General features: G+C 33.2%; 1 protein-coding gene across 5 annotated transcripts in view; it reads left to right on the top strand.

Moving 5' to 3' along the window:
- LRBA (LPS responsive beige-like anchor protein) overlaps positions 1-26912 on the top strand; it is a 720310-nt gene that overhangs the window by 104550 nt on the left and 588848 nt on the right. For all 5 annotated transcript variants that reach the window (XM_077770789.1, XM_077770783.1, XM_077770775.1 and 2 more), the window contains exons 14-20: positions 3893-4061; positions 9395-9474; positions 11244-11306; positions 13386-13483; positions 24399-24491; positions 25840-25948; positions 26362-26443. In XM_077770789.1, coding sequence (XP_077626915.1) covers positions 3893-4061; positions 9395-9474; positions 11244-11306; positions 13386-13483; positions 24399-24491; positions 25840-25948; positions 26362-26443 — 694 coding nt within the window. The remainder of the gene's footprint in view (positions 1-3892; positions 4062-9394; positions 9475-11243; positions 11307-13385; positions 13484-24398; positions 24492-25839; positions 25949-26361; positions 26444-26912) is intronic.

Raw genomic sequence — 26912 nt, 5'->3', positions numbered from 1 at the left:
ATGTCACCCATTTTTGAAGGTTTCTAAGGTATACTGATTTAATTTAATCATTTTCATTCACATTAATTTAAATTATTAAATAGAATTATATTTGTACACTTGATCTTAGCCAAAACACCAAGAAGCAATAAGTACAATTATATTTGTATACAATAATTTATTTAGTACTATAACAACAAACCAATTACTTCTAAGTGAATATAAGTGAATTTGTGATAAAGTATATAAATAAACCTTTGGTAAATCCTAATGTATTAAATTGTCTTAAGAATATTGATTGTGGTAGTGTTAAGCAGAACTTGAAACAAATTTTTATTAAATTGCATAATTGTATATGCTCTATCTGAAGTTTTTGTTAGGAGTTATTATTTTAAACCTATTAATTTTCTCTCTCCCTTTCTCCCTTTTGATCCACTTAGAGTGTTTATCATTGTTTACTTTGGAATAACACCTACTTATTTTAGTTGTTGGAAAAAAAAAACAGACTTTTGCTTTTCTAGAGTCATAGTATCTTACCTTCAGTTGGTCTTTTCAAATATTAAAGAGAAAAACATCTGCTGACTATGATTGCCATTTGGAAATAATCAAAGGAGGCAGCTGGAGGTTGTACCTTTTAATCTCTGGGTTCAAATTTGACCTTTTTTTTCTTCTGTGACCTTCAATCTTATTTCTTTTCAAGATTGTTTCAAGTTACTTTTTAAGCCTTTTACTGGACACTTTTTTTGTTTTACTAAGCAGCATATTTGTAAGGTTTTGGATCTCTTTTGATGTGATTAAAAAGCCTCTTATTAAATACTTAGTAATAGAGGAATATTAAAAAAAATTCATTTTATCATTTTCTTAGGTTCCTGGTAGTACTACACTCTGTCTTTTACCTTTTCCTTGTTAATAGTTTTCTTTAATTTTGTTTTTGGAATTTACAATGGCTGTGTTAATATTAAACTTTCCTTCTTTCAGGTCTTTGCTTTGTGTAGCCATAAGAGGTTATATCTATCTTAATTTTATTATAAAGATAGTTCTAACAAGGTTTGTTTTGTTTTCCAAAGTTTGTTTGATCTGAATGTTATACAGTTAGAGGGAGGGTGGAAATTTTTAAGAAAAAGAACGTGACATAATGCATACAAATGAGGTTTAGGGTTTTGCAGAGAACCTGTATAGATGAGTCAGCATAAAGTTTAAACTTCATTAGCTTCATGGTAATTTCACCTGTGGTTACCAAAGTTGAGGTTATATCTGTATGAATCATCCTTACCTTTTGGAAAAGGGTGCTTAATGAAGGGTTACTTTCATTTGTTGAGTAACTGCTTTATGATGGGCATTATGGGTACTGTGGTGAACCAAGACAGCTCTAAATTTTGCCCTCATGGAATGTAATTGGAAAAGACTGATATTAACACATATAATGTATATGGTTACTAGATCATATAATAAATGAAGAAATGTTTATTCATTTTTAGCATATGAATAACCTTGAGGTCTCATTCTTACTCATCTCAGTATGTTGTTATTAAAGCCTTTTTGTTTTACTACAGTATTATTCTCAATAAGCTAACTTTTTCAGGTTTCATATTTTTATGACTTTTTGGCCAGAATTCTTATGTTTATTACTCTCATCAGGTCATTTCTTGGACCCCAAATGTGTAATAGCTTCCAATTTTTTTTCAGAATGAAGTAGTCTCTTTTCTAGCATTAAGTCTTTATGTCAATACTCCTTTCTAAGCTTTCTAGTTTAAAAACTCAGTTATCTTTAGTGGCTAGACAGGTGGTAAAAACGTTATGTGAGAGCAGTGGTTCTCAGTCCTGGCTGTTGATAGAACCTGTTAGGAGAGGTTTTTTTTTTTTTTTTTAATGAAAATCAGAATTCTACCCTACATTGTGTTTTTTATTTGGTCTGGGATAGGGCACAGGCTTCAGCATTAAAAAAAAAAAAAAGTTTTTCAGGTATTCTAATGCACAGTCAGGTTTGAAGAGCATTATTCTAGATCTTGGGAAATCTGTTGTATGATCTATAATTTTCCCTGTTTGAAATTTCATCTTTTGTTCTGTCTACCTATCTTAGTACTAATCTTCAAAGCCTACCTTAATACCTATTTTATTAGTCAGGTTTTTTTGCTTATCCTGTAATAATTTCTCTGACCTCCACATTGATAGTTTCTAGTTAGTCTTTGCTACTCATTTTGTAGTTAATTACATACATTCTTATGTTTGTTTCTTTTTTTTTTTTAAGGTTTTATTTTCAAGTAATCTCTATACCCAGTGCAGGGGTGGAATTTATAACTCAAGACCAAGTGTACTCTACTGACTGAACCGTCCAGGCACTCCTTTATAAATGTGTTAATTCTAGATGCTTTTTAAAATAATTTCCTAAAGTAATCTTTGTGTTTCAGTAGGCATCTTCATTACGTTGGTTTTTCACTTAAATTTATGTCTATTTTTCATTTTCTTAACTGGATTTCAGCTACTGAGGGACAATATGTATGCCATTGTATTTCTGGAATACATCACTATGCATAGTCGGGTGTAAATATTTTCTAAATGATTGAAATACCATGGTTAAGAATTTGAACTATGTCATAAAGTGTTAAATAGCCTCACTGACAAGTAAACTGGGCCTATCCATTTGAATAACATTAGCTGCATGAAAATAATAATGTTTTTCAGCTATTCATTGGAATATACCATGTATATAGTATTCTAAACTATAATCATCATCTAAAGCTTCAATTTTAGGTGGATCAGAATCTGCCACTCTTTACCCCTTGTTTCTTTTTATGTTAAGAGCTTAGGAGAGCCTGCCTGGGTGGCTCAGTTGGTTGAGCATCTGACTCTTGGTTTCGGCTCAGGTCATGATTCCTGGGTAGTGGGATTGAGCCCCACTTTGGAGCCTCTTTCCCTCTTTACCCCTCTCCCCCACTCTCATGCTCTTTCTATCTAAAATAACAATAATAAGAGCTTATATTTTGAAGTTAGTTGGTTTTTATGTGTTGATTGAGATGATGTATTTGGAAATAAGACTACTAGAATCCTTTTTTTAAATTTAAAAACATTTTTGTTTTTTATATTTGAGAGAAAGAGAGAGAGCGAGCAAGCAAGGGAGGGGCAGAGAGACGGAGACAGAATCTGAAACAGGCTCCAGGCTCTGTGCTGTCAGCACAGAGCCTAACGCGGGGCTTGAACTCATGAGCAGTGAAATCATGACTTGAGTTGAAGTCGGATGCTTAACTGACTGAGCCACCCAAGTGCCCCTTTAGAATCCTTTTCTAATTAGAGGATAAAACTGATAACCATGTTGAAAAATTATAATCTTATGATTATAATCCTTGTAGCAATGAGCTGTTAGAATTCTGTTTTTTTAGTAAATATTTCTTAAGATAGGCTTTACACTTTCTATCCCTTTTGACTTCTGCCTTTCCCCCTTTCAGGTTATTCCTGAATTTTTCTTTTTTCTTTGAATTATTCTAGCTTCTAATTTTCTGCAAAACCAAGAAAATTTCTATGTTTTTAAAACAACTATGCATAGTCTGAATAGTAAGCTTACTGTAAAGAAGTTATATATGCTCATGAGTAAGTGTTAATTATTAGGAATTAAGGTTATTTTCATGGGATAATGCTGTAAAAATTTGATGTATTTTGGGATGTTTACTTTATAATGCTATTAAAAGGAGCATTTACTTGGTTTAGTTTTATAAGGAATGTGTGTGCTTATGTGTGTATGTGTGCATGCGCCGCTGATTATGTGTTACCTTTTAACATGGTAACTTGTTACCATCAAGTTCAGCATCTTACTTTTTGGAAAAAGTATGGTCCATGCAAGTAGCCTGAGCGTGTCACTGGAAATGGGTAAAATGCTGGGCTGCTTCTTTGATGTAAACTCTTCATTTTGATTCTCTAGGTCCAGTTGACACTGTATACTTACCTGTCCACGGAATTCATTGGTACAGTCAACATATATAATGCCATTCGGAGAGTTGGAACAGTGCTTCTGATCATGCATACGCTGAAGTACTACTACTGGGCAGTGAATCCTCAGGATCGAAGTGGTATCACCCCAAAAGGATTAGGTATACTCTCTCTGTCTACATATTTTGTGATAGATTTTTTTCTTTGTTTTACCCAATAATATATTTTTCTTGATGTTTTTCTGAATATCATGATGGCAAAATTATATTTTTTTATTGATAATTTGAATAGTTTGTCCTGATATGTGGTTGACAGAAGTTAATAACTTGCTACTTAAAAACAAAACAAAACAAAGCAAAACAAAACAAAACAAAAAAACTTGCTACTTTTATGGGAGAATGCTACTGCTGCTGGTATAAGTTGTTTTCACAGCATATATTACTAGGATGACATTATTAAGGCACTGAAACTGTGAAGAAATTTTATATTAGCATATGGTGTTGATGCTGAAGCTAATTCTCATAGTGAGAATAATTAAAAACCATATTTTTTGGGAAATGGAGATTTCTTGTGGAAGTAGGGGTGTATCTACTTCTGATAAAATAATGAAGTTAAAAAATTTCAGTAATTATTTTCCTGTATAATCAGGAAATTACTGGAAAGATAATACTTATTCATCATGTCAGAAATTTATGGGAGGGATCAAAATAAAAATTTTGACGAAGGGTGGATCTTTTGGTTGTAAGTACGACCTACTTTAAATTGGCTATTGTTGTATAAGGGTGTTAATCAGCTCATATAAATTGGCATTATTAGTAAAACTTGGGGCAAGGATTCAGAATATGGCCCTTGAACCCAGTTTGTCTCTCTTCATTTCCCAGTTTTTCTCAGTTGGCTCTTTTCATGTATTTTCTCCCTTGAGCAGCCACTCTACCTTCACAGCCTTAAAACTACAGTCCAGCAGAAGAGTGTCTGCCTGTATTGAACATTTCCAGCAAAAGTCTTTTGCTGCTCATTGGCTCTCTTTGTATCATGTGTCTAATCTATGTGGCAGGTATTTTTCTAATTGCCCATACATGGGCATGGAAGCCTGTCCTGCCTCTGAAATACATGATCTGAGAGTGAGGATGGGTTCAGTACCTTGATAAAAATTGAGGACTGCTGCTTGAAATCAGGAAATAGATACTGGAGAGTCACTGTACTTAAATGTTTTGGCTATTCAGTGATTTATAATCACAAGGTTTCATATTAATACAATTCTTTCTTTATCCCTTTTAAAATAAATTCTGATTATTCTCAGAGAATATACTATGTATAGTTTAGAAAGATATGAATACACACAGAAGTTATATATCTTTTTAAGGTGGTAAGGTTGTGGCATATCTAGAGCTAGATCATAATTTCCTCATGTAGCTGTATCATTTACTGTCCTCAGTTTTGTATTCTGGCATTTATTTTATAAACTGATTGGTGACCTTGGGGAAGTCTCATACTTCAAGTGAGAGAACTGAATAGAGTTTGTAATTCTGTTGTAACTTGGTAACTCCTATTCTTTGTTTAGGAATTATCACGTGGAAAAAATTTTAAGCAATTCTCTTCTTATTTTAATTGATCTGTTTGAGGTCATGGTGGTCCTGTGCTTTGGTGGTCTAAAACTAGCTGTAAATAGTGGTTACTGGGGGTGAGGGGCAAACAGGTACCTAACTTCAGGATCTTACAACAATGGGGTTTGGTTTCAAAAGCTTTCTACTTGAGGATTATTTGTTTGAGACATGAAAATTGACTTTAATGTGAGCCATGTGTGACCAAGGACTTTTTCAAGAAGAGAAGATGTCAGAGGTGGTCAACATAATATTCCCTTCTAAATGAACCAAACTGTGTTGAGGTATACTTTAAAATTTTTTTGTATTAATTTACACAATAGTAACACTAGAAGTTTATTTCTTACTAAATTCACATATAAAGTTTGGATTTCCTTTTATTTTTTCTTTTTAAATTCTGTTACTGTACTAACATTCTCAGAGTCTTTTAAAGCAAAATATAAATGTATATTGTTATTGAGTATGAATTTATTACCTCATTTTTATGTTTTAGAATTCATCTAACCTTAAAAATAAACCCCTTCAGTATCATTTCAGCGTAACCCATTTTGTACGTTTGAAACATTGTATATACAATTGTATGTGAGATTGAATGTCTTTCTAGTAGCATAAAACTCTTTAAATTGAAGAATAATTGACAAACAGTATTGTATTAGTATCAACATAGTGATTTGATATTTATACGTATTACAAAATGGTTATACCACAATAAGTCTAGTCACCATCTGTCAATATATAAAGTTGTTAAAATATTATTGACTATATTCCTTAAACTGAATATTAAATCTCTTTGAATTTATTCATTTTATAATTGGAAAATTGTACCTCCTGATAGTCACCTATTTTGTCCATCTCCCCATCTTCTGAATCCTCTGGCAACTGTCAGTTTGTTTTTGTTTTCTGTTTATGAGTCTGTTTCTGTTTAACTTTGTTCATTTGTTTTGTTTTTCAGATTTTACGCATAAGTGAAATCATCAGTATTTGCCTTTTTCTCTCTGACTTCACTTAGCATAATACTCTTTAGGCCTATCCCTATAAGTTATCTCAGTGACATGTTTTCATTTTTACGGCTAAGTAATATTCCGGGGTGTGTGTGTGTGTGTGTGTGTACCTGCCGCATCTTTATCCATGTATCTGTCTATAAACATTTAGGTTACTTCTATATCTTTACTATGGTAAATAATGTCTGATTAACATAGGGATGCATGTGTGTTTTTAAATTCATGTTTTGTTATTGTTGGATAAACAGCTAGAAGTGGAATGTTGGATTGTATGGCAATTTTAATTTTTAATTTTTGAGGAATCTCCATACTGTTTTCTGTAGTGGCTACACCAGTTTACATTTCCAACAGTTTAAGGTTTCTTTCCTCCACGTTCTCACTAATACTACTTCTTTTTTTTTTTGTTAATGTTTTATTTATTTCTGAGAGAGAGAGACCGTGAGTAGGGGAGGGTCAGAGAGGGAGATACAGAATCTGAAACAGGCTCCAGGCTCTGAGCTGTCAGCATAGAGCCCGACACGGGGCTTGAACCCATGAACTGTGAGATCATGACCTGAGCCGAAGTCAGACCCTTAGCTGACTGAGCCATCCAGGCGCCCCCTAATACTTACTACTTCTTGTCTTTTTGATTTTAGCCATTCTGGCAGGTGTGAGGTGATGTCTCATTATGGTTTTGATTTGCATTTCCCAGATGGTTAGTGATGTTGGGCATCTTTTCATGTGCCTGTTGGCCCTCTGTATGTCTTCTTAGAGATTTTTCTTGTTTCTTGAGGTGAGCCTGTTTCGATGTAAACTTCCCTTTTGGATCTGCTTTTGCTGCATTTCATAGATATTGGAACATTATATTTTCATTTTCATTTGTCTCAGGTACTTTTGAATATCCTTTTTGATCTCTTTATTGTCCCATTAGTTTTTTAAATTTTTATTTATTTTTAACTTTTTTTTTTTTTTTGAGACACAGAGGTGAAGTGAGGAAGGGACACACAGAGAGAGAGAGAGAGAGAGAGAGAGAGAGAGAGAGAGAGAGAGGATCTTAAGCAGGCTCCAGGCTATGCGCTGTTAGCACAGAGCCTGATGCAGGGCTCTAACTCATAAACCATGGGATCATGACCTGAGCCAAAGTCAGCCGCTGGAACTGAGCCACACAGGGGCCCCTCCCATTGGTTTTTTTAGTAACATGTTTTTTAATTTACTCTCTTCATGTTTGTGTTTTTTTTTCTTGTTTTGTTCTTGTAATTGATTTCTAGTTCGTATCATTTGGCTGGAAACATGCTTGATATGATTGTCTTTTTTTACTTTATTATTATTTTTTATGTTTATTCATTTTAGAGAGAGGGAGAGAGAGAGAGAGAGGGAGAGGAAGAGGAAGAGAGAGAGAGCGTGCCTGGGGGAGGGGTCAGGAGAGAGAGGGAGACACAGAATCTGAAGCAGGCTTCAGGGTTTGAGCTCTCAGCACAGAGCCTGATGGGGGCCTCAAACCCGCAAACTGCTAGGTCACGACCTGAGCTGAAGTCAGAGGCTTAACCAACTGAGCCACCCAGGTGCTCCTACAATTTCAGTCTTCTTAAATTTATTTAAAGAGACTTGTTTTGTGGTCTGTTGTGCTAATATTCTAGAGAATGTTTCATATGCCTGAGAAGATGTATCTTCTGTTTTTTGGATGGAATGTTCTGTACATATCTGTGTAGTGTATAGGTCTTATGGGTCATTTAAGGCCAGTGTTTTCTTATTCATATTCTGCCTGGATGATCTATCTATTGATACAAGGGGAGTGTTAAAATCCCTTATTATTATTGTATTACTGTCAGGTTCTCCCTTTTTGTTTGGTGATGTTTTCTTTATATATTTAGGCACTCTAATGTTGGGCACAAAAGCATTTACAAGTATTATGCCTTCTTGTTGGATTAATCCCTTTATCATTTTGTAATATGCTTTATCTTTTGTTGTAGCTTTTTAAAAAGTCTATACTGTGTGATATAAGTCTTGGCAGCCCTGCTTTCTTTTCATATCTGTTTGCATGGTGTGTCTTTTCCCATCACTTCACTTTTAGTCTATGTGTATCTTTAAAATTGGCAGTGAGTCTTTTGTTGGCAGCATATAGAGGGTCTTATTTATTTTTTTTACTCATTTACATTGAGAGTTATTACTGATATTAAATGTCCTTTTTTTTTTTTTTGTACTTCTTCTCTGTTCCTTTCTTCTTTCCTTGCTCTTTTTCCTTGTGATTTGATGATTTTGTTTAGTGTTATCTTTGGATTCCTTTCTTTTCACTTTTTGTGTTTCAGAGATTTTTGTTTGTGGTTACCATGAGCTTCATATCTAACAACCTAAGTATATAGAAGTCCATTTTAAGTTTTCATTCCTTAAGTTCAAATCCGTTCTAAAAGTACTATATTTTTGCTCCTTTCATCTCCCAATGTTTTGTATTTTTGATACCATATTTTAAACTTTTTATTTATCATATTCCTTAACTAATTATTTTAGATATAGTTGATTTTACTAGTTTTGTCTTTGAGTCTTTATACTAGCTTTCCAAGCGAGTGATCCCTACCTTTACTATATGCTTGCCTTGCCTTACCAGTGAGATTTTTTTCTTTCTGATGTTTTCTTATTTCAAGTTATGGCCTTTTTTTTTGTGCCAAAAGAAGTCCCTTTAATATTTCTTGTAAAGCACGTTTGGTGGTAATTAACTTCTCTAGCTTTTGCTTGTCTGGGAAACTCTATCTTTCTTTCAATTCTAAATGATAATTTTGAGGCAGAAGTCTCCTTAGGTGACTCATCTTTGTGTTTCTCATACATAAATGGAAAAAAACTATTAGAAAAGACAGTCTTATTCTTTGCTTTGAGGTCTTTGAAACACTAAGTGTGTATGTAAATATATTTTTTTTAAAGATGGACCACGACCGAATCAAAAAGAAATATTTTCTCTACGAGCATTCTTGTTGATGTTCATTAAGCAGTTAGTGATGAAGGTGAGTTTATATTTACTTATACTTTGTCATATTCTGTATTTTAACTTTTAATTTCATGTAAGATACAGTCTTGGGTTTATTGCTCTTTGTTGAATTCCTAGGGTTACAAATACTTTGAAAGATAATTTTTTCTATGTTTTTCACTTTTGTTTACTTACAGACATATATTATTGCTGAATTGGAGATAATTGTAATATATATTATGAATTTCTGTAGGAGTGCAAGTGGATTCATTTTTTTATTCAGCAAGTATTTCCTGAGTTTCTATTAAGTACTAGGTATTATTCTTGGCAATAGTGATACAGTATTCAACAAAACTCTTTTTTTTTAAGTTGTTTTTTTTTTTTTTTAATGTTTTATTTATTTCTAGGAGAGAGAGAGAGAGAGACGGCGTGAGCAGGGGAGGGTCAGAGAGAGAGGGAGTCACAGACTGAAACAGGCTCCAGGCTCTGAGCTGGCAGTCAGCACAGAGCCTGACGCAGGGCTCGAACCCACGAACCGATCATGACCTAAGCGAAAGTCGGACGCTTAACCGACTAAGCCACCCAGGCGCCCCTCAACAAAACTCTTGAAGGAGGTTTCTAGTGGGCCTCTTGTACCTGACATCCAGATTTTGAGAAAAAAATTTCCCTTTATAAATGTACCAGGAAAATATATCAGCCTTTAGAAATGATTGCCTTTGTCCCATTTAATTCTGTTGTAAGTAAAGTAAAATTTATTATTTTTAAGGAAGGTGTTTTGGTTTTATAAGATAGTAATATATAAATGCATTTTTGGTCAATGTTTTATTCCCTATTTTTCTTTGTCTTTTTCTTATTTTTTAGAATTTGATATTAGTTTACATGGACCAAACTTCTAATCTATCTTTTAGATTCAGATACTTTATTCCCATTTAAGAAAAATTTATCCCTTGAATTTTGTTTTTAAAAATTTTTTTCTAGTGTTTATGTTTCCTAATTCTTTTTTTTTATTAAAAAAATTTTTTTAATGGTTATTTATTGTTGAGAGAGAGAGTGAGAGCAAGTGGGGAGGGGTAAGAGAGAGAGGGAGACCCAGAATTTGAAGCAGGCTTCAGGCTCTGCTTAGCACAGAGCCTAGCTTGGGGCTTGAACCCGTGAACCATAAGATCATGACCTGAGCCAAAGTCAGATGCTTAACTACTGAGCCACCCAGGCACCTCCTGTAATTCTCTTTCTCATTGCAGCTTTGTTTTATTGTTAATTAATTGATAGAATAGGTTGAAAATTTAAATACTGAGTTTATACTTAAAAGTACAGTGTTTTAAACATCAGGGAAAATACTACTCAGTTTTTCATACCTGATGTTTTAGCTAGTAAGTTTAGAAGCTGTTTACTTTCCTAATTTAATAGAAATAAGAAATAGAAAAGTTGTCTTCAGGGGCGCCTTCAGGCTTCTGTAGCTTTGTTGGATAGCCTATCATATGGTTCTGAAAACAGTAAACTGATGTCATTTCTTTTGACTTATACCCAGTCTTGATTACTGCATATCTTTTTAATAATTTTTTTAAAAAGTTTTATTTATTTAATTTCTGCACCCTATGTGGGGCTCAAATTCATGACTCCGAGATCAAGAGTCACACACTCTTCTGACTGAATGAGCCAGGCACCCCTCCCTTAATATATATTTTAAATTTAGATTCTATCTCTTTATTGCAACTCAGCAGGTTGAAAAGTGTCAGATATAGTATTTCCCTATTTTAAAAAGTTCTTTATATGTAAGTTTAATTTACTTATATTATTTTTTTAAAGGATTCTGGAGTAAAGGAAGATGAATTACAGGCCATTCTTAATTATCTACTCACTATGCATGAGGTAACGTTTGAATTTTATAATTTGCGATTTTATATTTTGAAGTTGTATTGTCGTTCTTTTTAAAGCAAAAAGTTAAAGTCATCTTTCATTAATGATATGACTATCATTGGGGTAGTAAATGTATTTAGGAACTAAATCTTAGCAGTTTTCATTTAAATACCTTTATTACCACAGATTGCTTTGAGAATAATCATGAAAAGCTTTAAAAGTTTTTGAAATTAGATCTTATTGAATTAATAAGAAAGTATACCAAAGAACACCTTCATTGTATCTCTAGGAAACCAGTGTTAACATATGTAAAAATAGAATATGAAAATGACTAAAAATGATTAAATTTTAAAATTCCTAACACAATCTTCCAACTAATTTTGTTTGTTCAAATAGTGTTAAGTCAGGCAACTTATTTTAATGGGATTTACAATTAGGTTTTTGAAAAGGAGGTCGAAATATTTGCGGTTTTTTCCTTTAGTTTTTTGCCCTGGGAAAATGTAAAACATGCTAAAGTAATCTAATTAAATAATTGGATTAAGTATTTTTTAATTAAGTAAAACTTAGAATTGATGGAATTTGATATAAAGCACAGTATTTTAAATGATAATTTACATTTCTATCTTATAATTCATGTCTTGTGCTTTAATAAATATCTGTTATAGAATGAAATAATGTGTTTGTAAATCATTAGTAAATGACAGGTATTGTTTTGACCTATCTTTCTTAATTGAGTCGCTTGATTGGATCATATTAGACTCAAACATTAATGATTATGCTTTCTTTTTTCTCTTGATTAGGGCATTTTATTTATTGATTTTCCTTACTCAATGTAATAGTTGAAGATTTTTCAACTGAATTTTCTAGTAATGTTATTGTATATGATTTTGTTATCTTAAACATTTATTTATTTGTTTATTTAGAGAATGTTTGCATGCAAGTGGAGGGAGGGGCACAGAGAAAAGTGGGGAGAGAATCTGTACTGTCAGTGCAGAACTTGACATGGGGCTTGATCCAGTGAACTGTGATTGTGTTTTTTTAATTAATCCTGACTCCCTAAGGGACTGACATAGTTCCTAAGAGAGAAATTGGAAGTAATGGTGACCTTATCTTTTCTCTTACTTCGGAAATTAAAGAATGTTTCAGGTCCTTCAGATAACACTTTCCTAAGCCTCAGTGCCCTAGCTCTAGACTATCAGCTTAGCTTACTGAAAATTAAATAATCAAATAGATGCCATTACAAAAGTTCCAGAGCAGTGAACAAAAACTTATAGACAGGGCAAGAGATAACTAGCTCTTGATAGCTGTTTCCCTTTTCCTCTTTGAGTCATTATTGCCCAAGTTGGTTCTAATGATAAGCATATGTACTAGAATATTTAACCAAGGATATATAGGATTTCTTGGAATTTTTTTTTTTTTTTTTTGTAGTTCAGAACTTACATATGCTTCTGTTCTATTTTGTCAATATTATCAGATCATACAGTACTATTTTGCTTCAGTAAACATTTATGGCCATCTGTCAATAAATAAACATTTATTGACCAATACTGTCAATAAATAATATATGAAAACTATTCAGTTATTTCCTCGAAGCTTACTGTTGGAACTAGTTTCTTGAGAGGGTCAGTGAATAAAGTGGTCCAGGTGAAATAAATTAGGAAATGATAGATACATATGTTGTTCCCAACATTGCCTTGACAACATCTGTTACCTTATTAAAGACTCTAATATGTTTTGCTATAAAAAAAGAAAACAACCTAGTTTTCTCTTCCCCCAGTTTCTTGATGTATATACCTTTCTCTAAAAAAAGCCTTGTTAGTAAGATGTTAGTATATGGACAGACTATGTTTTTAGGAAATTTTGGTACTGTATAGAGGAGTTTCTTTGATTAAAAAACTATGTGAAATTTAGTGTTGTGTATTTTGAGTTAAACAGATGAATACGTATATGTAATGAACCAGTTTGTTAAAAATGAGTATATATTGCTCATATGTATACTTATTATTTTAAGTGGGAATTTCTTTTGTTTTGGAAGTATACAGTGTTCAAAAGTTTTTTTCCTTGTTTAAAAAAATTTTACATTGATTTTAGGATGACAATCTAATGGATGTCCTACAACTACTTGTTGCATTAATGTCAGAACATCCTAATTCTATGATTCCTGCATTTGACCAAAGGAATGGATTACGGTAGGAGTTGTATATCAGGGATTTAATTATATTTAATATAAGCATTTAGTTTGGAAATGATAAAAGATTCTTATGTATGGGAAGTACTGCTAGATCATATATTATAAATGAGTTAGGATATAAGACTCATTTATTTTATGTGTTATATTATTTTAAGAAATCTTTAATTTCATAGAGGCTGTGTTATTTAATCTGTCAAGACTAATCACATAAATCATGTGAGTATATGGCTAGTGCTGTTAATACAGGTATTGTTAGGTTGAATTCTTAATTTTTTAAATTTTTTATTAAAAATTTTTTTTAATGTGTTATTTATTTCTGAGAGAGAGAGTGAGACAGCGTGAGCAGGGGAGGGTCAGAGAGAGAGGGAGACATAGAATCTGAAGCAGGCTCCAGGCTCTGCTAGCTGTCAGCACAGAGCCCGATGCGGGGCTCGAACCCACGAACTGTGAGATCATGACCCGAGCTGCAGTTGGACGTTTAACTGACTGAGCCACCCAGGTGCCCCATGAGATTGAATTCTTTAGCAGTGTTATCTTAAATCCTAGAACAGTAGTACTCGTTTGCAGTTCAAGAAAAGATCTCTTTCCTCCCTTTTAAACATCACTGTCTGTTTCCCCAATCCCAAATCATCATTGTATTAATATAGTTGGGGTTCCAAAACAGAATATTATAGACTGGATTCCTTAAGCAACAAATTCATTTTGTTACAGTTTTGGGGACAAGAAATGTAAGATCAAGGTATTAGCAGGTTTAGTGTCTGGTAGGGCTCTCTTCTCACATTGTAGATAGCCAGCTTCCCATTGTGTGTTCACATGACCTGTTTATATGTGTATGAGGGAAGGGAGAGAAAGAGCGAAAGCTCTCTGGATAGAGAAAGAAAGCTCTCTTGTCTCTCTTTACAAGTATATTAATTCTGTTGTATCAAGGACCCAACCATATGACCTCATTTAATCTGAATTACTTCCTTATCAGCCCCATCTTCAAATATAGCCATACTGGGTGTTAGGGCTTTTACATGTGAATTGGGAGGTATACATTCAGTCCATAACAGTTTTCAACAACAAAACCAGAATACGTTTGTTTTAAATCATTCTTTTAATAAAAAGTTTTTGGGCCACAGAAGTTTTAAGAACAACTTTGCCAGATGATAAGCTACAGTAACTAATGATGTAGTTACAGTAAGTTTCCCACAACAGTTCTATATTTCAGATGCTTTTTTAGTCCTTTTAAACACTCATTTACTATTAGAAGATGACTTTATATGTTATCCTCAAGGGAGTGCATTTTCAGAGTTACCTAGAGAAAAAGAACCAGTTGAGAGAGACAGAGAGATTGATTGATTGGTGGTTGATTTTAAGGAATTGGCCCATGTGATTATTGAGGCCCAAGTACCATAATTTATATGGTTGGGAGGCAGGCTGGAGATGTAAGAGCTGATGTTGCAGTTCAAGTCTAAAGGCAGTCTGCTGACAAAATTCCCTCTTTTTTCTAGGGAGATAAGTTTTTTTTTTCTTCTTCTTCTTTTTAAAATTCTTATTTATTTTGAGAGAGAGGGGAAGGGAGAGAGAGAATCCCATGGAGGCTCCATTCTGTCAGCACAGAGCCGGATCAGGGCTTGATCCCATGAACCATGATATCATGACCTGAGCCAAAATCAAGAGTTGGCAGCTTAACTGAGTCACCCAGGTGCCCTAGTCTTTTCTTTGTTTTGCTTCTTAAACTTTTTTATGTTTAGTTATTATTGAGACAGAGAAACTGAGCATGTCTGGGGGAGGGCAGAGAGAGAGGGACACAGAATCTGAAGCAGGCTCCAGGCTCTAAGTTGTTAGTACAGAGCTCGACACGGGGCTCGAATCCATGAACTGTGAGATCATGACCTGAGCCGAAGTTGGACACTTAAACGACTGAGCCACTCAGGGCCCCCCCCTCCCCCCCACCGGTCTTCTTTTCTATTAAGGGTTTCAGCTGGTTGTATGAAGCCCACTCAATTTATGGAGGATAATCTGCTTCACTCAGAGTCTGTTGATTTAAGTGTCAGAGTAAATGCTGGCCTCATAGAATGATTTGGACAGTATTTCCTACTCCAGCATTCTTGAAGAGTTTGTACAGAATAATTGTTATTCTTTAAATTTAGGTAAAATTTACCAGTGAAGGTTTTTGGTGTGAAATTTTCTTCATAGAGATGTTTTTTTGCTATAGATCCAATTTGCTAAATAAATATAGGGCTATCCTTTTTTATTTTTTACAGGTTTCTTCTTTGATGAGATTTGATAAGTTCCCTTTTTTAAAAATTTTATTTTTTAATGTTTACTTAGTGAGTGAGTGAGAGAGAGAGAGAGAGAGAGAAACACGAACATGAGAACGGGCAGGGGCAGAGATCGAGGGAGACAGAATCTGAAGCAGGCTCCAGGCTCTGAGCTGTTAGCACAGAGCCTGTACCAGGCTCCAGGTTGTGAGCTGTCAGCACAGAGCTCTATTTGGGAATCGAACTCGCAAACCTGGAAAACCATGAGATCCTGACCTAAGTGGACGCTTAACTGACTGAGTCACCCAGGAGCTCCCATGGATGCTTTTTTATAGTTCATTGAAATTTCCTAATTGTTTATCTATTATTAATCTAGTTTTCTTGGTAACTCTTGATTTTCTTACCTCAGTATGTAATAATTTCTCAGGAATAAATGCCTCTTAATTTGTTGTTTTGTTGGTTGAATGGTTGCATGTAAGAGTTGTTTAACTTTATTTCTGTCTTTTATTTGTGGAGGGACATGCTGACTTCCGTATTGGCAGAGTGGAAGTCATTTTTTTTTTTTTTTTTTTAATAGTATGCTTTAAATCTTGGTACTTTCTCAGTCTTTTCCTTACTGTGAACAACTGAAAAATATGTAATTTGGACTAATATATGGAAATGTGAATAATTAGTCCTATCTAAATATATATGGTTTAACTACTTTTCAAAAACACTGGGTAAAGAAATGTATTGAATATTTATATTAGTTCTATAGAATGGAATTAATTTGGGAATGATGAGTAGAGTTCCTTTAATTGGAGTTTTGTGGGAATAATTTTTGGGTCCAAAAATTCAGTATGAGATTGTCTAAATTATGGATTTTCTTTCTCTTTCTGTCCGTCTGCCTGCCTACCTGTTGTTTTTTCCATCTTTCTGTTTTCCTTCTTTTTTGAGTTCTTTCTTTTTTAACTTAATTTCTTTCATGATTTAAAGAGACAGAATTCAAATGGAGCATTGATACATAATTTCATTATCTGTTTATGGTCATGTTGCTGCCTAGAGTTATTACCATAATTTTTAAAGGCCAGCATGCAAAGAGTGCAGGTATATTTAGTGAAGCTTTCATACTAACTGAAAGTCAAATGGAGTGTAACATAGACTCAAATTGAAAAAAATGGAGAAAATTGGAGGGAGGATAGTCTTTCCTGATGCAAGATAATACAGGAATGCCATAGAAGTCAGTAGCCTTTCTGAATTATAAGTGGCAATTTAATTTAGATTAAATGACATACATTTTCCATTTACTTGTTAAATATAAATTCTTTTTCACCATCACATCATTTAGATATTATTTCCAATATCTTGGGGCACTTATTCTTCCTATGTCTTCTGATGCAGTGTCAGTCATTCATAGGCCCTGTTTAAATTTTAAGCATTATATTTTTAAATTTTGGAGTCTCATGAGGTTTTATCTTATATTTTTATGTCAGTGAACAGATTGAAATAATCTGTTACTTTTCAAATTACCCTTTTTGGTGTTTCTGTTACCTGAATATTTTCTTCATTGAAAATGCTATAGTGTGCATGCCATATTACATTTGAATTCGGAAAAAAAAATGTGTGTGTGTGTGTGTGTGTATATATATATATACATATATAAAATGCCTGTATGTATTTTATTATATGATGATATGAAAACATTCCCCAATTTTAATAGTGCTTCTTATAGATTAATTTTATCATCATTTTTTCTACCTTTTATTCTATTTCCAATAGAAAAACGTATACATATTTATAAATTTTTTACTAATTAGAAGGAAATGTAACTGTCATTGAAGTGGTACAGGGTTTTCCTGCTCTAATGTGAAAAATGTTTTTGTGTTAAATAGGGACTAAACTTTGATCAAAGAGCAAAATATACTCACTTTGGTTTTTCAAAGTTTAGTTATGTTTAGTAGATAGATAAACTAATTGGATTCATCTTTAGTGAAAAATATTCAACACTTAGAAAATTACTATAGGATAAATAGTAGGTATATGGATCTAATTCCATTAATTTTGGTCTTATGTAATTAATACTAATTAATACTAATAAAACATTATTTGAAAGTAATTACACAGTTTCATCTAGAGTTCATCTTTTGGTGAAATCATTGTGATTTTAACCAAAGATTATTTAAGCTAAGCTATAGCATTCATAGATTAATTCTGTGTTAAAATATCTTAGAGTGTTGTGGTTTTTAAACTACTATTGAGCATATGTTAATATGTCTTTTACAAACAATTTAATTTTTATTTTACTTAATTTAGATCATAGAACAAAAAAATTTATAAACATAATAGCATTGTACCAGTAATTGAATGTTAGTTTTTTAAATACAATTTTAATTAAAAATAACCAGTTTCACATATCTCCTTTTATGAGATTACAGTGTATTATGCACCTAGATGCTTTTAATTAATATGTTAATAGAAACACAGTTCTTTTCGCATATTTCCTTTTTTTTAATCCACTAAAAGATCAAGGCCTTTACTTTCTGTTCATAATTCTGTTTTTTCAGATTTAGTTATTAACTATTAAAATTTTTATCTAGCAGGATACTTGAAATCTTAGTATTTTAAAATAATCTTAAAAGGGAGCCTGGGTGGCTCAGTTGGTTAAGCGTCCGACTTCTGCTCAGGTCATGATCTCATGGTTCGTGGGTTCGAGCCCCATGTCGGGCTCCGTGCTGACAGCTAGCTCAGAGGCTGGAGCCTGTTTCAGATTCTGTATCTCCCCTTCTCTCTGACCCTTCCCTGCTCATGCTGTCTCTCTCTCTCTTTCAGAAATAAATAAAACATTAAAAAAAATTAAAATAATCTTAAAACTTTCTGATTTTTTTCTAAATGTTTATGAGGAAGGAAATGGTATAATGAATTAATTGAATTTTTGCTTATACTCAAATTGTGTATGACACCCAAATTTTTCTATACTTTGTTTATACTCAAATCAGTAGTCTATGGCTGAATGCCCTAGGAGATTATTTAAAAACTTAGATTATTCTCTCTCTCTGACCCTCCTCTGCTCTCTCTCTCTCAGAAAAAAATAAAATATTAACAAAACTTAGATTATTATATAAATTTTGAGAATTATTTACATTTTTAAATATGTGTTACCATTAAACAGTGCTTTCTTTGTATTGATCTTAAAATAAATGTGGTAAATTCCAAAGGGTTTGTTAAAGCATGTAATAGAGGACAAAATAGTGACTCAGGATCAGCTTTATGCCATACAATTTGCATAAGTACATTTATGGGTGTAGTATAAATCACCATATTTTCTAAGTGTTCTAACTTGTTCTCATTTTCTGGTCTTCATTAAAAGGAACAATAACTAGTAGAGATAAGCCAAGTTTATTTCAAAGGCCTTATTTGGAAGAGTTATACAATTTAGAGAGAGATAATAGAGGTTTCCTATATACTTTCCTGTCCTCACACGTGTACACTCACCCTTATTAACATACCCAACAGAGTGGTACAGTTGATGAACCTACATTTACACATTATAATCATCTAAAGTTCATAGTTTACAGTATGCTTCACTCTTAGTGTTGTACATTCTGTGGATTTGGACAACTGTAAAATGGCATTTATCTGTCATTAGGTTATTATACAGATTGTTTTCATTGCTCTAAAAATCATCTGTGTTTTGCCTGTTCATTCCTTCCCCACCTATCCCCAAGCCATGGCTCCCACTGATCTTTTTACTGTCTTCATGGTTTTGCCTTTTCCAGAATGTCATATGTTTGGAATCATACAGCCTTTTCAAATTGGCTTCTTTCACTTAGTAATGCATTTAAGATTCCTTCATGTTGGTACACCTGGTTGGCTCATTTGGCTAAGCATCCAACTTTGGCTCAGGTCATGATCTCGTGGTTTGTGAGTTTGAGCCCCTCTGGGCTCCGCGCGCTCTCTCTTTCTCTCTCTCTCTCTGCACCTTGTGGGATTCTCTCCGTCTCTCCTGCTCCCTCACTTTTGTGCTGCGATTTCTCTTTCAAAAATAAAATAAAATAAGTAAAGAAAAATAAAAAAAAGTGAATCTTAAAAAAAAAAAAAGATTCCTCTGTGTCTTTTCATAGCTTGGTAGCTCATTTCTTTTTAGTGCTGAATAAAATCCATTTTTGAGATGTCCATAGTTTATTCATCCATTCATGTACTGAAGGACATCTTGGTTGCTTGTAAGTTTTGCCAATCATGAATACAGGTTCTATAAACATGGACGTGCTGGTTTTTGTGTGGACATGTTTTCATCTCCTTTGGGTAAATACCAAGGAGTATGATTGATGGATCCTATGGTAAGAATATGTTTAATGTTGTAAGAAATTGCTAAAAACTCTCTTCCAAAGTGGCTGTACCATTTTGTATCCCCACCAGCATTGAATGAAAGTTCTTATGGCTCTACATACTCACCAGTATTTGGTGGTGGTGGTGTTCTGGGTTTTGTACATTCTCATAGATATGTAGAAGTGTTTTGTTTTAATTTGTATTTTTCTGATGACCTATAAGGTGGAGCATCTTTTCATAGGCTCATTTTCCATCTCTACATCTTCTTTGGTGAGAGTCTGTTAAGTTCTTTGGTCCAGTTTTAAATAGGGTTGTTTGTTTTTTTTATTGTTGAGTTTTAAGAGTTCTTTGTATCTTGTGGATATCAGTCCTTTATCAGATATGTGTTTCACAAATATTTTCTCCCAGTCTATCTTCTAATTCTCTTGATACTGTCTTTTGAAGAGCAGAAGTTTTTAATTTTAATGGAGTTAGGCTATCAGTTACTTCTTTGTGGATTGTGTATCTTTGGTTTTGTATCTTGTATCACCATACCCAAAGTCATTTAGGTTTTGTCTTATGTTGTTTCCTAGGAGTTTTATAGTTTTGCATTTTACATTTAGGTCCATTTTGAGTTAATTTTTATGAAGATTGTAAGGTCTGTGTCTAGATTCATTTATTTGAATGGGGATATACTCTCATTCCAGCATCATGTGTTGAAAGAGTATCTTTGAGGGGCACCCGGGTGGCTCAGTTGGTTAAGTGGCTGACTTCAGCGCAGGCCATGATCTCACAGTTCATGAGTTTGAGTCCTGCTCAAACTCTGTGGGAATAGCTCAGAGCCTGGAGCCTGCTTCGGATTCATTGTGTCCTCCTCTCTCTGCCCTTCCCCAGCTCGCACTCTGTCTTTCTCTCAAAAATAAACATTAAAAAAAAAATTTTTTTTTTTTAAAGATAGAGTCCATTGTAATACCTTTGCCCTCTCTTTTGGCAGTACCATACTGTCTTGATTACTATATTTTTATAATAAATCTTTTTTTTTTTTTAATGTTTACTTATTTTTGAGAGAGGGAGAGAGAGAACAAGCAGGGGAGGAGTAGAGAAAGAGGGAGACAGAGGATCCAAAGCAGACTCTGTGCTGACAGCAAGAGAGTCTGATATAGGGCTTGAACTCATGAACTGTGAGATCATGACCTGAGTTGAAGTCAGACACTTAACCTACTGAGCCACCCAGGCGCCATGGCTTTATAATAAATCTTGAAATAGTGTAGCATTGGTTTTTCCAACTTTGTTTTTCTCTATTAGTAATTGTGTTGGCTGTCCTGGCTTTTGCCTGTCCATATAATCTTTAAATAGTTTCTTGATATCCAGATATCTTGTTGGGGTTTTGGTTAAAATTGTATTGAGTCTATAAATCAAGTTGGGAAGAACTGAGATCTTGAGAATATTAAGTCTTTCTATATATGAGTATAGATTTTCTCTCTATTTACTTACTTACCTCTTTTTTTGGTTTTATGCATCAGTTTTATAGTTTTCCTCATATAGATCTTGTATATGTTTTGTTAGATGAATACCTAAGTACTTCATTTTTTGGGGGTGCTACTATAAATGATATTGTGTTTCCACATGTTCATTATTGGAATATAGGAAGGTGTTTGACTATTGTATATTCACTCAGTATTCTGTAACCTTGTATAATTGCTTATTAGTTACAGGAGTTTTTTTTGGATCAGTTCTAGATGTTCCTCATCCATGGTTATTATGTCATCTTTGAACAAAGACAGCTCTATGTGTTCCTTCACAGTTCACAGTCTGTAGACTTTCCTTTTCTCGCCTCACTGCATTAGCAGGAACTTCCTGTATAATGCTTAAAAGGAGTGGTGAGAGGGGACATATTGTCTTGTACCTGACCTTATTTGGAAGACTTGTATTTTCTTCCTATTAAGTACATTAGCTATAGGGTTTTTGTGGATAGTCCTTATGAAGTTGAGAAACATTCCCCTCTATTCTTAGTTTATTTAGAGTTTTTAACATGAATGGGTGTTGGATTATGTCAAATTCTTTTTTCTGCATCTACTTATACTAGTATTTTTCTTATCTGTAGATTAATTGATTTGATGATAGATTATATCATTTGATTTGCAAATGTTGAACCGGTCCTTTCGTCCCTGGGATAAATTTCAGTTAGTCATGATATATAACTCTTTTTATAATTTTTTGCATTTTATTTGATAATATTTTCTTGAGAATTATTTCATCTTTTTTTCTTTTTTTTTTAAATGTTTATTTACTTAGAGCATGCAAGTGAGGCCAGGAGAGAAAGAGAATCCCAAGCAGGCTCTGTGCTGGCAGTGCAGAGCCTGATGCGGGGCTTGCTCGAACTCATGAATGATGAGATCATGACCTGAGTCTGATGCTTAACTCGTTGAGACACCCAGGCGCCCGCATTTTTGTTAATAAGAGTTATTGGTCTATAGTTTTCTTGTAATGTCTTTTTTTTTTTTAATTTTGGTATTGGGTAATGCTGGCTCATAGGATGGTTTAGGAGGTATTCCTTCTGCTTCTGTCCTTTGAAGGGAATTGTAGAGAATGGGTATAATTTCTTCCTTAAATTTTTGGTAGAATTTACCAGTAAACCAGTCTGGGTCTGGCACTTTCTGTTTTGGGAGGTTATTATTTATTGATTCACTATCTTTAGTCATTATAAGCCTGTTTAGATCATCAGTTATTCTTTTTCCCCCTTTTTAAAAAGTTATATTTTAATTACTATACTCCTGAAAATTCTACTGGTTTCAGGAGTAGAATTCATTGATTCATTACTTAAATATAATACCCAGTGCTCATCACAAGTACCCTTTAGTCCCCATCACATCCATCTCCTACCTGCCTCCCTCTGTCAACCCATAGTTTGTTCTCTGTCATTAAGAGTCTCTCTTGGTTTGTTTGCCTCTCTTGGCTCACCCCCTCCCCCTCCATGTGTTCATCTGTTTTTCTTAAATTCTAAATATTAGTGAAATCATAGACCATCAGTTATTCTTGTGTGTATTTTGGCAGAGTATCTCTTTTAATGAACTCATCTCTTTAATCTAGGTTATAGAATTTGAGGGCATAGAATTGTTCATAGTATTCCTTTATTATCCTTTTTATGTCTGTGGGATCTGTAGTGATGTTCCTTCTTTCATTTGTGAAAGTAGTAAGTTTGTGTTCTCTATTTTCTTTATTAGTTAGCCTGGCTAGAAGTGTATCTCCTTAATGGGTCTTTCCCAAACCAGCTTTTGGTTACATTGATTTTCTCTATTGATTAACTATTTTCAATTTTATTGTTTGCCACTCTAATACTTATTTTCCTCTGCTTACTTTGGATAGAATATTCTCTTCTTTTTTTAATTTTCTAGGGTGGAAGCTTGATTAGTGATTTAAGTTTTTTTTCTTTTCTAATAATCAGTGCTATACATTTCCTTGTAACACCTCTTTTGCTGGATTTCACAAATTTTTATAAGCCTGTTTACATTTTCATTTAGTCTAACATATTTTTAGATTTTCTTGAGATTTCTTCTTTGACCTATATATGATTTCTTAGTGTTTTGTTTAATAACCAAGTATTTTGGAATTTTGCAGCTGTCTTTCTGTTACTGATTTCTAGTTTAATCTCCTAGTGGTCTGAGAAAAAGCAATATATCATTTCTAATCTTTACATTTGTTTAGGTATGTTTTATAGCCCTGAATGTGGTCTACTAGGTAAATGTTCCATGTTAGCTTAAGAAAAATGTGTATTCTGCTGTTACTGGATGAAATAGTCGATAGAAGTCAATTAAACCCAGTCAGTTGATGGTATTGAGTTCAATTATGTCCTTACTGATTTTCTGCCTGTTGGATCTGTTTCTGAGAGGGATGTTAACATGTCCAATTATAATAGTGTATTCATCTATTATTTCTTCTTGCAGTACTATCAATTTTTATGCCACATTGTTTTATACTCTATGGTTAGGTACATACATGTTAGAGACTATTATGTCTTAATGGAGTATTGACCCCCTTTATCACCAAGCAGTGCCCTTCTTATCTCTGATAATTTAACTTTCTTTAAAGTCTGCTTTCTCTGAATTTAATGTTAATTATTCTTGCTTTCTTTTGATTAGTGTTAGCATGGTTTATTTTTCTCCATTTATTTTTAGTCTATATGTGTCTTTATATATAAAGTGGGTTTCTTGAAGACAGTGTATAGTTGAAAAGCAAGTTTTTAAATGTGAGGAATGTGTATTAAATTCACCCATATCTTGAAATTAGATTTGTAATCATGAATATATAAAATAAATGTATGTATTTTATATCTATTTTTGAATAATGTATTTAGTAATTTGTTTTTAATTTTAATTCCTTCAGTGTTATCTATAAACTTATGGCATCGACAAGTGAAGGAATCAGAGTACAAGCTCTGAAGGCAATGGGATATTTTTTAAAACACCTGGCACCAAAGTGAGTAGAGTGTGCATGAAATCTAAAAAGGGGTGTGGTGTTATGGTATATTTCTTTTTATTTTATAAATCTTTGGAATAGTATTTGTGTTCTATGATATTTCTAGTTCTTCTTTATTTTTATTTATAAAATCTATGTAAATTTAATCGCATTTCTGTATATTAAAAACAAAATGAAAGCAGGAATATATACATTTCAAAAAATGTCTATTTATTTTGTATGTGCAAGTGGGGACGGGCAGAAAGAGAGGGAGAGAGAATCCAAAGCAGGCTCCAAGCCGAGCATGGAGCCTGATGCAGGGCTCGATCCCACACCTGCAAGATCATGATCTAAGCCAATATCAAGAGTTGGACTGAACCACTCAAGCACCCCAATGTAGTTAGTTTTATATAAAACGAAAATTTTCCATTTGTTCTTCATTCATTATAAGAGTACATTTGTATAAGTGGAATTTTAGAAACCATGGAGACTTCATTTCATGGGGGTTGATCATTTCCCTTATAAAGCTGATATTTTAACCTAGATAATTGTCATAGTATGTTTTGTTATATGGATAACTGACAACTGAAACTTTTGTATTTTTTCTTAGCTGAGTGTAGATATTCATATCCTACCTATTGTTCCTTATATCATGTTGGTTTATTATAAAAATTAAACTTTGTTGGAAAACTGTGGTGTTTCTGTGGATTCTAGTTGGCTGCCTGTAAATAAAGTTTTGTTGGAACACAGCTATAATCACTTATTTGCTTATTATATACAGCTGTGTTCAGATTGCAACAGCAGTATTGAGTTGTTGCTACAAAGCCCATATGTTCCACAAAGCCAAAAATATTTACTATCCAGCCATTTGCAGAAAAAAATAGATGAACTTCAGGTTAGAATTAAAGTTTATCGTACTTCAGCTTAATTTTTGCTTGGAAGTTTAATTTTGGTATATTTATCATCTCAGTATTCATTTTCTTAATTTTCTTACATTTTTTTCTACCTTTTTCTTCACATTGTTTTTCTTCTTAACAACTTACTAGACTTTAGATTTCATCCATAGCGGAGTTTAGCTCAGTGCTGATGGAGAGTAGAAACCATTTAATAAACAATTGCTCTGACAATTTTTGCTGTGGTGTGACATAGCCACTCTTGTGTATGTATTTTTTAAACTTTAGCTGTGCTCACATTGTAGTTTGTATTTCTGTCCTTAAAGATTTTGTGGCCTTATCTAGATTGAAGAAAATTTGGAGAGTTACTTAGCTGGAATTTGTAAAAAACATTTTTGTGTCTCCATCCAACTTGCATACTAAAATAGCAGATAATAACACTTTGTATTTGATTATTTCTTTTTATGAAATCACAGAAGAAAAGCTGAAGTCATGCTTGGACATGGATTATTTTCATTGCTAGCAGAAAGACTCATGCTTCAAACAAATTTAATCACAATGACCACATATAATGTTTTGTTTGAGGTAAGGATATACTTAGAATTTAATCTTACTAATTTCATATTTTGAGATTGCCTGTATAATTTAGTTGCTAATGTGTAGATGAAATAAGGTAATTTAGATTTGATATACTGTTTTGAGATTAGTTATATAAAAGAGATATAGCTGCATCTTAAATCTATTAATCTGTTAATTATTAAATAGTGTGGATGTCTCTGTTAAGTATTTCCTCCATTGTATTGACTGTGTGATGTCTTGCTTTGTAATTAAGTAAAAATAGAGTTACAGTGTTGAAATCATTTATTTTATAAAATGCAAAAGATATTTAGCATGACAGCATTGGACTGTATACCTAATATTGATTAATGCTATACTTAATTTCATTAGTATTAATGGTAATACAATGATTATGCTAATCTGTTGTGTTCCTTCTGTAGATCCTTATAGAACATATTTGTACTCAAGTGATACATAAACAGCATCCAGATCCTGATTCTTCAGTAAAGATACAGAATCCTCGTATGTATTTTACATATATATATTTCTAGTTTTGTTTTTCCAGTTTTATGGAGATTTAATTGACATACAATATTGTATAAGTTTAAGGTGTACAACTTAAGATAATGATTTGATGTATATATTGTGAAATGATTACCACAGTAAGGTTAGTTAACACATCTATCAGATTATTTGTTGGTATATGTGGTGAGAACTTTTAAGATCTACTGTCTTGGTAACTTCACATTGTACAATACTGTATTGTTAACTGTAGTCCCCATGTTGTACATTAGATCTCTAGAACTTACTTAGCTTATGACTGGAAGTTTGTATTCTTTGAGTACTTTCACCCACTTCTCCCCGCTTTTGTACTTCTAATAAGTACTTTTTGGGGCGCCTGGGTGGCTTAGTCGATTGATCATCTGACTTCAGCTCAGGTCATGATCTTAACGGTTTATGGGTTTGAGCCCTGCGTCAGGCTTTGTGCTGA

This window comes from Crocuta crocuta, unplaced genomic scaffold, assembly GCF_008692635.1.
Source record: "Crocuta crocuta isolate KB4526 unplaced genomic scaffold, BGI_CrCroc_1.0 scaffold345, whole genome shotgun sequence".
NCBI classification, from domain to species: domain Eukaryota; kingdom Metazoa; phylum Chordata; class Mammalia; order Carnivora; family Hyaenidae; genus Crocuta; species Crocuta crocuta.
Note: the sequence above shows the minus strand (reverse complement) of the source record. Positions and strands in the feature narration are given on the sequence as shown.